Here is a 13821-nt window from a genome sequence, read left to right as displayed (position 1 = left end):
CAAACAAAAACCCACAAATTCTGACAAACTCCAAGCATTGATTATGCAAGAATGGGCTGCCATCAGTCAGGATGTGGCCCAGACGTTAATTGACAGCATGCCAGGGCGGATTGCAGAGGTCTTGAAAAAGAAGGGTCAACACTGCAAATATTGACTCTTTGCATCAACTTCATGTAATTGTCAATAAAAGCCGTTGACACTTATGAAATGCTTGTAATTATACTTCAGTATTCCATAGTAACATCTGACAGAAATATCTAAAGACACTGAAGCAGCAAACCTTTGTGGAAATTAATATTTTTGTCAGTCTCAAAACTTTTGGCCACGGCTGTATGCTCATCACTGAAACGGTCCTCCATACCTCTTAAAGAGACAGAGACAGAACTCCTGTACTACCTCACTGCCTGTCTCTCATCTTTGTTTTCCCCCTACACTCTCTCCCTCTCTGTCTGTCTCTCATCTTTGTTTTCCCCCTACACTCTCTCCCTCTCTCTGTCTGTCTCTCTCTTCATCCATCTCTGGTTTAATACAGGTCCACTTGATTACGTTAACAAATGGTCTTCTTTCCACTTTGGTTGGTTCCCTTGGTGACAAATTTCCCTCTTACCCTCTCTTTCTTGTGTGTCCAAATATACAATACGTCACACGCTCTTGGTCGCCACTCGCCTGCAGAATGAAATGTTTTGTTATGTAAATATGATTATTAATAGTTTGTTGTGTTGCAGCTCACTCCAGTTACTGTGGGAGCATGAATGTAAAAGACCACGTGATGGGAGACGGACACCACCACTTTTTAAATGGCTCGTTGTGTAAGTAGTCAACACGCTCACACACACACACACAGACTCACACCCATGTGCATGCGCACACACACACACAAATTCCCTCTCGAGTGCTCTATTCGTGCCAGTGGGCCACTTTGTCACCCTGATTGACCCAGAGTTAATTCTATGCGTGACCTATTTCCAGATCAGTGCATAGGGGTTATATGAACCACTAGGGCCAGTGGCCAGCCGGTCACACCTCTTTCCCCAGTCAGTGACTGTACTCTGGCTACTGGTCTCCCTAGTCAGACACAGCAGGTGTTTGTGTGTTTCCATATAAGCTCTGAGAGTTTTTTTTTTAAAGATTGTTTTGAAAAGGCCGAAACCCATAAAGATCAATCAGATGTATCTCTGTGAATGTTTCACTTCACTTTAAAGATTGTTTCAAGGCAACTGGGAGAGGAAATAGCTAGTCCTGTAGGGTTACATTCCATGATGTCTTATCTAACATCTTCCTAAACTACACTGCTGTCAGACAGAATGACAGTGCAGTTGAACAAACGTCAAACAGAGAACAAAGGCCTGTTTGACACAGAAGCTGCTAATCCAAACATCTGGAGGGAGGAAGGGATGGGCTGTGTTACCAAAGAGAGAACCTGGAACGTTGCCTTTCTTGGTTGAACATGCGCACATCTCAGAATATTGCTTTTTCATATTAACGTGGTTCCTGTGTTCTAAGATTTGATCATCTATGCATTTTGAATAAAGACAACCTGGAATGCAACCAGAGATTGACAGAAAGACAGTTCTCTGTCAACTGTGTTGCAGCTCTTACACTGTGGTCATTTCACTCATCCTGTCAACTGTGTTGCAGCTCTTACACTGTGGTCATTTCACTCATCCTGTCAACTGTGTTGCAGCTCTTACACTGTGGTCATTTCACTCATCCTGTCAACTGTGTTGCAGCTCTTACACTGTGGTCATTTCACTCATCCTGTCAACTGTGTTGCAGCTCTTACACTGTGGTCATTTCACTCATCCTGTCAACTGTGTTGCAGCTCTTACACTGTGGTCATTTCACTCATCCTGTCAACTGTGTTGCAGCTCTTACACTGTGGTCATTTCACTCATCCTGTCAACGGTGTTGCAGCTCTTACACTGTGGTCATTTCACTCATCCTGTCAACTGTGTTGCAGCTCTTACACTGTGGACATTTCACTCATCCTGTCAACTGTGTTGCAGCTCTTACACTGTGGACATTTCACTCATCCTGTCAACTGTGTTGCAGCTCTTACACTGTGGTCATTTCACTCATCCTGTCAACTGTGTTGCAGCTCTTACACTGTGGTCATTTCACTCATCCTGTCAACGGTGTTGCAGCTCTTACACTGTGGTCATTTCACTCATCCTGTCAACTGTGTTGCAGCTCTTACACTGTGGACATTTCACTCATCCTGTCAACTGTGTTGCAGCTCTTACACTGTGGTCATTTCACTCATCCTGTCAACTGTGTTGCAGCTCTTACACTGTGGACATTTCACTCATTCAGAAGCATTTTTTCTATGGTTGGTAGTTTTTATAATACTGGATTTTCCTTCATTTTTTTACATTCCAAAAAAACGAATACATATAAACAAAATTGTACCGACATACAAACAATGACTACATCTCATCTGCCCAGACCTGCATGCTCACACTCCCATCCCTAGTGCCTGAAATATTGTTTGCAACTTGGTGTTAAATTGTACCAATTCGTTTTTCTCAGTTACACATTCTATTTCAATAATACATCATTAGATTTTTCCATTATGTCAATGATGGCGGGTTGATCGACTTCCAAGTTTTTAGTATCTGTTTTTTCAAAATGATTGATGAGAAGAGAATTGTTCAGCCCATTGGGTATCTCACTACACCCCCACTTGACATGTCTTGAAATATGCAGACAGATTGATTTAAAAGTACTTTTACGTTGTAATTCTTCTGATAGACAACTTTCTAGCTCCACCCATAACGTCCAAACTTTGTAGCGTTCTCAGAAAGCATGGATTAGGGAGTCATTATTAGTTTTACACTTGAGACATGACTTTGCTGTTGTGCTGTAGAATTTCAGAATTTTTCTCTTGTATAATAAATTCTAAACATGACTTTATACTTTAGCATACATTTTTGTTAACTGTAATTTCGTTAGTTATGCTCCAACTGTCCTTGCCTTTAGTTTTCCAAGTGGGCTAGTTTATCGATGAATTCTGAAAAGCTGTCCAAGGATTCTTCCATAAGGTCGTGTTTCTAGGGAGTGATATTGGTTGTTTTGGTCAAATACATTTCCTTTTCTTCCATATTGTTTTAGTCTTCTTAGCTATGAAGTTGTTAATGTTCCTAGCTTCATCCTTTGAAAATAGACACGTGAAAATATTCTGGGGATGAGCATGTGCATCTTCAGTATGTACCCATTGTTCCTCTTTAGTGTATTTAACTATATGTCACAAGTAAAAGCCTTGGGTGGCGACTGGAAGGTTAAACCACCTCTGACTGAGGAAGATGGAAAACGTTCCTCTTTATTCGATTCGTTTAATTTGAATGCTTTTACATTTCATACATTTTTTAGAACTTTTATTTGACTTCTGATTTGTTACGTTATAGACATTTTTTGCTTCTGAGTTGCGTTGATGTTTATTGCATTTAATTTGACATAATTTTTCATTAATTTATTTTTTGTTTTGTTTGTTTTCTTTTCCTTGTCTGCCATCCATCCGTCATGTGGTCTGGCTCAGGTGACGACTGTAAAGGGAAGCAGCACCTGGAGACCAACACACTGGTCCACAGTCACACACAGACCTCCAGAACTCACCGTCTACTGGGGGGTCTGTGGACCCTTATAGTTTACACAGGTTATAATCCCCTTCCTCCTCCTCCTGGCTTCCTTACAAATCTAATACACATACAGGTTAACCCCCTTCCTCCTCTCCCTGACTTCCTTACTGATCTAATATACATACAGGTTAACCCCCTTCCTCCTTCTCCTGGCTTCCTTACTGATCTAATACACATACAGGTTAACCCCCTTCCGCCTCCTCCTGGCTTCCTTACTGATCTAATACACATACAGGTTAACCCCCTTCCTCCTCCTGGCTTCCTTACTGATCTAATACACATACTGGTTAACCCCCTTCCTCCTCTCCTTGGCTTCCTTACTGATCTAATACACATACTGGTTAACCCCCTTCCTCCTCTCCCTGGCCTCCTTCCTTACTGACCTAATACACATACAGGTTAACCCCTTCCTCCTCTCCCTGGCCTCCTTCCTTACTGACCTAATACACATACATCAGAGTTGTATTGATCGGTCCAAACCGTAGCAAACGTTCTGCAACAGAAACCAAAAACAAGCATTTCTTATTGGACAAGTTCTGGTAGTCCTTCCCTGACTCAGTCAGTTTGATTCTGTTTGGTGCCTAATGAATACGACCCTTGCTTTATGAACCTTGCGCACATAGACTTTTCATAGGAATCTCTCATTGACATCAATGCAAATTATATACAAACTGTGGGTGTGGGGAAATACATTTCCCTACCTTCCACTATGGGTCTAGGACCTGTTTTGTTGCACTGCTGATAGTGGCTGAGGTCAGGACTAGGCCCCAGAGAGCTGATCTGAAATCAGTTGTGAACTGAAGCCTCAGTATTTTGAATTGTCCTAATGCCCAGCATTTGTTATTAGCATGTCATTAGCACTCTATTTACTGAATTGAATCACTATGATTTCTTAGGTTTTACCTTTATTGTAACAGGTTAGTCTCATTGACATTGAGATAAAAAATCATATCTTTTTAAGAGAGACCTGGCCAAAATAGCAGCACATAAAGTTTCATAAAAATACCATTTTCTAATGAAAGCTTCAACGTTGTGTGTTTGTTCTGACCTTCCAGGCTACTGTCTGCTCCAGCCAGGTTACTATGTAGTGAGGGCAGGCCTGGCTCTGGGGTCAGCAGTGGGGTCAGCAGTACGGTCAGTGGCTCAGAGACTGCTGTCAGTGCTGTGTCTAGTCCTGGGAGCTCCAGGTTAGTTACCCTGTGTTGCATCCATCCTCTCTTCATCAGTATTTAGTTGTTATATCAGTTGCTCTTTCTTATATCATACGAAACCACTCCCCCCCCCAGGTAAAGCAGCCAGGCGGTTGTTGTGGTGTCTGGGGACAGGCTGGTACCAGCTGGTGTCTCTCATGTCTCTGTTCAACGTCTTCTTCCTGACCCGGTGAGAGCCTCCGTTACTGTATCCAACTCATGTGACTTTTGCCCGTGTAGTTCTCAGAAAGATCCATGTGTAGATGATTTTAAATGTCCTACTATTGTCCTTTGTTATCGGAGGTTGGAGATTTAACTGTGGCTGTAACTTTTGGTTGATGTGATTGACAGCAGAGACATTTCAGATATCTGGGGCAACCCGTAGTAAAACAGCCAAATGTTTAGCAATGGGAAATGACAGGTTTTTGTCATTGGACAAGTTTACATTGTACCATTATACCAGTTATCATTGTGCATGTTTGATAAATATTTGACTGTTCTTATGCAGGCTCTGTCTTACACGTTAAATCTTAATTAGATTGAATTATATTTTGGTTTTATTTAGGCATTTGTCATTTCTTCAGATGAAATGAAATAATGAAAGCAAAGGGTCAGGATAGATGGGTTCTGTCAATTAGATGCACATGCCAGATATTATGATTGAATTATTTAGTCATGACTTTTAGATATTACGATTTTAATTCAATTATTTCTCTCATCTGAGGAAGGAAAGGTTACAGTGTCTTATCAGGTTATGTTTGACGGTGTGTGTGCGTATCTCAGGTGTGTTTTGCTCACTGCTCTGTGTGTGTGTGTGTGTGTGTGTGTGTGTCTTTCAGGTGCCTGCCCAGAATGTGGAAGCTCCTCCTCTTCCTCCTTCCCTTCCTGATATTCCTGTGTGAGTAACAGTGTGCTCACCTGACCTACTTCACACACAAACACGCTTATCTGTCAGCTGTGTAGCACCAGAGCTGTTAACCAGCCCCCCAGAGCTTGCTCCAAATCCAGCCCCAGATCTAGGTCACTCTTACTGGGCACACAGCTACAGAACCAGCCCTTCTGTGGAACAACTGTGGAACAACACTTTTACACACTGTACTTTCTACACTAACAGTCTACTCAGAAAAGCACGGACTTGCATTCATAAACCCACAAGCTACTATCAAATCCCCAAATTCATGCATAAACACAAAAAAACATATACGACAGGCAGGTTGTTGCATAATGTAGTTCCTGTTGATTCATTTCCCTGTTTCTCTCTCCTCTCAGGGTTGTGGTTCTGGGGTCCGTCCAGTTTCCTCTCCTACCTTCCAGCCATAAACCTGACAGAGTGGCGCTCCAGAGTGGTGTCCCCCTTCACCCTCTCATCGTTTATCCTGACCCCTGCCCTTGTTCCCACCCCCGCCACACCACTGGAGCAGACCCCCACAGCAACCCCCGGCCCACAGGCACAGGTAAGAGAGGAGCTCGCCTGAGAAGTTTGAGGGCGTCTCTCAATTTGTGTCTGTATTGTGCAAATATGGTGCTTCATGATTGTTGGACTAAAACAAGCTTTCTTGTTCTCTCTCTAACCTCTCACTATACTTCTGTGTCCCTCATTTATTTCTGTCTATCCCGTATCTCCCTCTACAGCCAGTCCTTCCCCCCATAGTCACCGTGGACACAGAGGGCCTGGAGCGTCTGGAGCGGGTAGAGCATGGTCTGACCCTGCTGTGGGAGCGGGTGAAGCAGGGGGACCAGAGGCAGGAGCAGCATCACGGGGACACCCTGGCCCAGTACACCCTCCTGAGGGAGCAGCTGGACAGCCAGACGGACAGAGACAACCTGGGTCCCTGGGTCTCTGGCTTGCTGGAGCACAGGATCACCCTGCTGAGAGGAGAGCTGGAGCAGCAGGAGGCCTCACACAGGGCACAGGTAGGGATGGCTGTCAGGGGAGGGGAAAGGGACTGGGGCCGGACACAAAGATGTTGATAGGACTGGGGGTTGGGACTGGGGGTTGGGACTTGGGGTTGGGACTGGGGGTTGGGACTGGGGGTTGGGACTGGGGGTTGGGACTGGGGGTTGGGACTTGGGGTTGGGACTTGGGGTTGGGACTTGGGGTTGGGACTTGGTGTTGGGACTTGGTGTTAGGAATTGGGGTTGGGACTTGGTTTAGGAATGGGGTTGGGACTTGGGGTTGGGACTTGGGGTTGGGACTTGGGGTAGGGTCTTGGGGTTGGGTCTTGGGGTTGGGTCTTGGGGGTTGGGTCTTGGGGGTTGGGTCTTGGGGGTTGGGAATGGGGGTTGGGTCTTGGGGGTTGGGTCATGGGGGTTGGGAATGGGTGTTGGGACTTGGGGTTGGGACTTGGTGTTGGGAATGGGGGTTGGGACTTGAGGTTGGGGTTTGGTGGCAGGAATGAGGTTGGGGTTTGGTGGCAGGAATGAGGTTGGGGCTTGGTGGCAGGAATGAGGTTGGGGTTTGGTGGCAGGAATGGGGTTGGGGTTTGGTGGCAGGAATGTGGTTGGGGCTTGGTGGCAGGAATGGGGTTGGGGCTTGGTGGCAGGAATGGGGTTGGGGCTTGGTGGCAGGAATGGGGTTGGGGCTTGGTGGCAGGAATGGGGTTGGGGTTTGGTGGCAGGAATGGGGTTGGGGTTTGGTGGTAGGAATGGGGTTGGGGTTTGGTGGCAGGAATGGGGTTGGGGTTTGGTGGCAGGAATGGGGTTGGGGTTTGGTGGCAGGAATGGGGTTGGGGCTTGGTGGCAGGAATGGGGTTGGGGCTTGGTGGCAGGAATGGGGTTGGGGCTTGGTGGCAGGAATGGGGTTGGGGCTTGGTGGCAGGAATGGGGTTGGGGCTTGGTGGCAGGAATGGGGTTGGGGCTTGGTGGCAGGAATGGGGTTGGGGCTTGGTTGCAGGAATGGGGTTGGAGCTTGGTTGCAGGGCTGATCAGAGGGTTGAGCTTCAACACTTTAATTGATAACTGTACAGATTTGTGCTTTTTATGTAGGGTCAGATTTCAGTCCGTTTTGCTTCGTAAGCATTCCATACTGACCCCCTATTCCTTATTACCGAGTTCCTTACTCTTTACTTCTGGGTGACCTTTTCTCCTCTCTCCCTCTCTCCTGTGCAGACTGAAGAGCAGAGGGTTCAGCAGCAGCAGAGTCAGGAGACACGGCTAGCTGAGCTGGAGGGGCTGCTGCAGGTCCTCGCTACTAAAACTGAGGTAATGTCTATTACTGAGAAATACACACAATACCCCATTACCTACATATCCCAATACATACAGGAACATACAGGTCCTGGCAGTTGAGACTGAGGAAATGGTATATGGGAAATGCACACCAGACTATGAATTAAACTCTGTGAAATCAAATGCATCCATCCAGAAGCATACGTTACCTCCACAGCTCATCTGAACACACACCACTAGATCTTAGCAGGCTAACAGCTAAGCTTGAGGTGCAGTCTCACAAGCTTATTACTGATTGACACATACAAGACCCACGCATCACATTACCCACCCATAGGAACACAAACAGGAACATACCGGTTCTGGCACCAGTCCGTACATACATCATCTCAGGTAGTTAATTTGAATACATACAGTATGACACACACTCATACAAGTCTAGTCATCTGGTCAGCATGTCCCTGTCCTTTTAGGTTAATTGTGATGACATATAATGCCCGTGCTGAAAGTGTTCATGTCAACACATGCTGTATTGAAGCTTATTGGCCATTCATTTATATTACAGTACTGTACATTTTCATTTATATTACAGTACTGTACATTTTCATTTATATTACAGTACTGTACATTTTCATTTATGTTACAGTACTGTACATTTTCATTTATGTTACAGTACTGTACATTTTCATTTATGTTACAGTACTGTACATTTTCATTTATGTTACAGTACTGTACATTTTCATTTATATTACAGTACTGTACATTTTCATTTATGTTACAGTACTGTACATTTTCATTTATATTACAGTACTGTACATTTTCATTTATATTACAGTACTGTACATTTTCATTTATATTACAGTACTGTACATTTTCATTTATATTACAGTACTGTACATTTTCATTTATATTACAGTACTGTACATTTTCATTTATATTACAGTACTGTACATTTTCATTTATATTACAGTACTGTACATTTTCATTTATATTATAGTACTGTACATTTTCATTTATGTTACAGTACTGTACATTTTCATTTATATTATAGTACTGTACATTTTCATTTATGTTACAGTACTGTACATTTTCATTTATATTATAGTACTGTACATTTTCATTTATATTACAGTACTGTACATGTTCATTTATGTTACAGTACTGTACATTTTCATTTATATTACAGTACTGTACATTTTCATTTATATTACAGTACTGTACATTTTCATTTATGTTACAGTACTGTACATTTTCATTTATATTACAGTACTGTACATTTTCATTTATGTTACAGTACTGTACATTTTCATTTATATTACAGTACTGTACATTTTCATTTATGTTACAGTACTGTACATTTTCATTTATGTTACAGTACTGTACATTTTCATTTATATTACAGTACTGTACATTTTCATTTATATTACAGTACTGTACATTTGAATTTGTTACAGTACTGTACATTTTCATTTTTGTTACAGTACTGTACATTTTCATTTATATTACAGTACTGTACATTTGAATTTATATTATAGTACTGTACATTTGAATTTATATTACAGTACTGTACTGTATTTTAATGAGGTTGTATTTCAGGCGGTGCAACAGAAACAGGAACAGCAGAAGGAGGAGACAGAGGAGACAGCCACACCAGCCCCTGCCTCTGTCCGTGTCAGGTAGGTTCACGGGCGGTGGCTTAACGTCCATAGATGATATAGTGCAGAACTTCTCTACGGTTTCCACCTGCACTCCATTTCATGGGGAAAGAAACTCTTGCACACTGATTCTCTTCATTTTCCCCACAATGTTTTAATGTCTTATAACTGAAACATTGGTCTAAGTGGTCCATTATTAAATCAAACAATAGAGCCAGTGTATTGGAGTTAGTTTTTTTTTACAGCATGCTAACATTTAATTGTTTAAAGTGTGGAGCCAAGTCCAGGGTTGCAAAATTTGTGGCAATTTCTCAAAACTTGTTTACCAGAAATGTTGGTTAGAAGCTTGCTGGAATCAGGAGGTAATAAGCCAGACATCAGGGAATCTTCCAAACTGGATATCTGGAAAATGGGGGATTTTGGATAAATGTTTCAAACCTAAGCAATTGTAACAGAGACACTTCTCTCTCTTTCCCCCTTTATCTCTCTGGCTTTCTCTTTTCTCCGCCTCAGTGTGGGTGTGGACCCGGAGGCCCCTGCTGCTTTGCTGGCGGAGGTGCAGAGGCTGGAGGGGGAGCTGAGTCGGATCAGGGGCGACCTGCAGGGGGTGATGGGATGTCAGGGGAAATGTGAGCAGCTGAACACAATCCAGGAAACAGTGAGTATGAGAGACAACTGTCTGTTTACTGCTTTTAGTGTTTACTGTACCTTGTGCTGATATAGCTCAGTCTTTATTATAGTATGGGAGACAACTGTCTGTTTACTGCTTTTAGTGTTTACTGTACCTTGTGCTGATATAGCTCAGTCTTTATTATAGTATGGGAGACAACTGTCTGTTTACTGCTTTTAGTGTTTACTGTACCTTGTGCTGATATAGCTCAGTCTTTATTATAGTATGGGAGACAACTGTCTGTTTACTGCTTTTAGTGTTTACTGTACCTTGTGCTGATATAGCTCAGTCTTTATTATAGTATGGGAGACAACTGTCTGTTTACTGCTTTTAGTGTTTACTGTACCTTGTGCTGATATAGCTCAGTCTTTATTATAGTATGGGAGACAACTGTCTGTTTACTGCTTTTAGTGTTTACTGTACCTTGTGCTGATATAGCTCAGTCTTTATTATAGTATGGGAGACAACTGTCTGTTTACTGCTTTTAGTGTTTACTGTACCTTGCGCTGATATAGCTCAGTCTTTATTATAGTAGTTGTACATTACCTTTGTAATATAATGGCATTCTTCCAAATGACAGCCTGTACTGTGCTGTTACTGAACGGAAATTCTACATGATGTACATATGTATTCTGCAGTTACAGCCCCTCACACATGATGTGTCTCACCTCTCCCTCTCTCTCACCTCTCCCTCCCAGGTGTCCGCCCAGGTGTCCGCCCAGGTGAGGCGGGAGCTGCAGGCCCTGTTCTACGGCTCTGACGACCAGACCCACCAGGGAGAACCAGACATCCCCGAGGGACTCCTCCAGTGGCTGTCGTCGCGCTACGTGAGCGGGGCCGACCTGCAGACCCTCCTGACCAACCTGGAGCTCAGCATCCTGAGGAACGTGTCGCTGCAGCTGGAGCAGAGCAGGGCCGAGGCCCGGACGGAGGCTGAGGCCAGGGCTGCAGTCATCATCACGCAGACCCAGGCTATTACACAGAGTGTCCAACACACCGCCGTGGGCGAGGGACTGTCTGAGGAGGTAGACTACACACTCCACTATAGGGACTCTTTGTTGTCGTTAACCCAGTGCTACTCACTGTCATCAGAGGAACGGCTTCATTATCATGATTTATTTCATGATGGACCGGTGTCCTGGACCCAGATTCTCCATAGAGCATGCTTTTGACTTCACGGCCCGCATCCACAAAGTTTCTCAGGGTAGGAGTGCTGATCTAGGATCTGACCATATAACCTTATCTGTTATGATCTAAAAGGCTAAACTGATCTTGGATCATTCAGCACTACTACTCTGAGATGCTTTGTGAACAGTGGATCAGGAGTAGGTTTAATTTGGGTCTTGGAAACCACCTTCCTATATGATGTACTTTCACTATATGATGACTGTTACTTTAAGGGGTCATGATTGTCAGTGAGACTAGGAGTCACTGTGTGTGGAGGTGCATGGCAGAGTCTCTGCAAAAGGTATCCAAGCATACACACATCCTAACCCCCCGTCCCTGCCTCTGCCTCTCTCTCCCCTAGCAAGTGCAGCTGATCGTCCAGAATGCCCTGAAACTCTACTCCCAGGATAGGACGGGCCTAGTGGACTACGCCCTGGAGTCTGGAGGTAAAGAGAGACCTCTCACTCAGTTTACATGAACAGAACCACTCTGTGGCTTAGAGCCAGCCTGTTGACATGTCCATGAACAGAACCACTCTGTGGATTAGAGCCAGCCTGTTGACATGTCCATGAACAGAACCATCCTGTTGGTCAGAACCATCCTGTGGATTAGAGCCAGCCTGTTGACATGTCCATGAACAGAACCACTCTGTGGCTTAGAGCCAGCCTGTTGACATGTCCATGAACAGAACCACCCTGTGGGTTAGAGCCAGCCTGTTGACATGTCCATGAACAGAACCATCCTGTGGATTAGAGCCAACCTGTTGACATGTCCATGAACAGAACCACTCTGTGGGTTAGAGCCAGCCTGTTGACATGTCCATGAACAGAACCATCCTGTGGATTAGAGCCAACCTGTTGACATGTCCATGAACAGAACCACTCTGTGGGTTAGAGCCAGCCTGTTGACATGTCCATGAACAGAACCACTCTGTGGGTTAGAGCCAGCCTGTTGACATGTCCATGAACAGAACCATCCTGTGGTTCAGAACCATCCTGTGGGTTACAGCCAGCCTGTTGACATGTCCATGAACAGAACCATCCTGTGGTTCAGAACCATCCTGTGGATTAGAGCCAGCCTGTTGACATGTCCATGAACAGAACCATCCTGTGGTTCAGAACCATCCTGTGGATTAGAGCCAGCCTGTTGACATGTCCATGAACAGAACCATCCTGTGGTTCAGAACCATCCTGTGGATTAGAGCCAGCCTGTTGACATGTCCATGAACAGAACCATCCTGTGGTTCAGAACCATCCTGTGGGTTACAGCCAGCTCCATGATGGGGGTTTATAATGGAAGGATTATCCTAGCCTAGTGTTACATAACTATAAAGCAGCCAGCACTGAGGAGTTTGTCCCAAATGGCACCCTATTCCCTATATAGTGCTCTACTATGAAGGGAATAGGGTGCCTATGGTGTCCTACTTTTGACCAGGACAAAAGTAGTGCACTATAAAGGGAATAGGGTGCCAGGTCAAAAGTAGTGTACTAAGGGAATAGTGTGCCATTTCAGTATGAATGGTACTGGTATAACAGTAGTGAAGAGGGTAGTAGGGCATTAGAGACCAAAGCTCAGGTAGTCTGGCTCCGTGGACAATAAGCCTGTTTGTCATACTAATAATGGCCTGTGTGGATTGGACAGGCACAGAGGGCTCCATTAGAGACATCAGATTAGTGGCCAGATGAACTGAGTGGTCTGACGTTTGTCTTGTGTGGATTATATTTTGATGTGTGTGTTAGTATGGAATCATGTTATTGTATGTTGTGTGTTTCATTGCATTATCCCTGTGTATGGTCAGATGGCTTTTCAATACAGTTTCCTCACCACAGAGTTGTGGTTCAGGCATTAGGATTTCTGACTCGTATACATTTTGACCTAAGATTGAATAAGAATGTCTTTCTTGCTCCCATTCTTTCATTGATTGATTGGTTGATTAAATAAAGAGCCACTTATTCCCAGCAGATAACACTCATAAACCTTAAGACATGTATTTCCAATGTGGTCTTCCTGCGTAGAAATAGAAAGCAATCTATTGTGGTTGAACTGTGGTAATGATGTAACGTGGTCATGTGTCTGTGCGGTCAGGCGGTAGCATCCTAAGCACGCGCTGCTCGGAGACGTACGAGACAAAGACGGCCCTCATGAGTCTGTTCAGCGTGCCCCTCTGGTACTTCTCCCAGTCGCCCCGCGTCGCCATCCAGGTGAGCTCTCCAATTCAAACCTTCAGAAGCTTTATTGTTCCAGGTCACAAACACAGTGTACAAATAAAACACATTCCAACAATAGCTGCAATCCAGGAATAGCTGCTGAGCTGCTTAGAAGACACTGATTCAATA

General features: G+C 44.2%; 1 protein-coding gene across 8 annotated transcripts in view; it reads left to right on the top strand.

Annotated features, from left to right (window-relative positions):
* Positions 1–13821, top strand: part of LOC110486946 (SUN domain-containing protein 1) — a 53385-nt gene that overhangs the window by 36784 nt on the left and 2780 nt on the right. For 6 of the 8 annotated variants that reach the window (XM_036941710.1, XM_036941711.1, XM_036941708.1 and 3 more), the window contains 13 exons: positions 726–809; positions 3536–3652; positions 4691–4822; positions 4922–5015; positions 5665–5723; positions 6095–6279; positions 6458–6739; positions 7934–8026; positions 9590–9669; positions 10162–10306; positions 11017–11343; positions 11847–11931; positions 13571–13686. In XM_036941710.1, coding sequence (XP_036797605.1) covers positions 726–809; positions 3536–3652; positions 4691–4822; positions 4922–5015; positions 5665–5723; positions 6095–6279; positions 6458–6739; positions 7934–8026; positions 9590–9669; positions 10162–10306; positions 11017–11343; positions 11847–11931; positions 13571–13686 — 1799 coding nt within the window. The remainder of the gene's footprint in view (positions 1–725; positions 810–3535; positions 3653–4690; positions 4823–4921; positions 5016–5664; positions 5724–6094; positions 6280–6457; positions 6740–7933; positions 8027–9589; positions 9670–10161; positions 10307–11016; positions 11344–11846; positions 11932–13570; positions 13687–13821) is intronic. The other 2 variants (XM_036941707.1, XM_036941705.1) reach the window with 1 other exon arrangement.

This window comes from Oncorhynchus mykiss, chromosome 13 (assembly GCF_013265735.2).
Source record: "Oncorhynchus mykiss isolate Arlee chromosome 13, USDA_OmykA_1.1, whole genome shotgun sequence".
Taxonomy (NCBI): Eukaryota; Metazoa; Chordata; class Actinopteri; order Salmoniformes; family Salmonidae; genus Oncorhynchus; species Oncorhynchus mykiss.
Note: the sequence above shows the minus strand (reverse complement) of the source record. Positions and strands in the feature narration are given on the sequence as shown.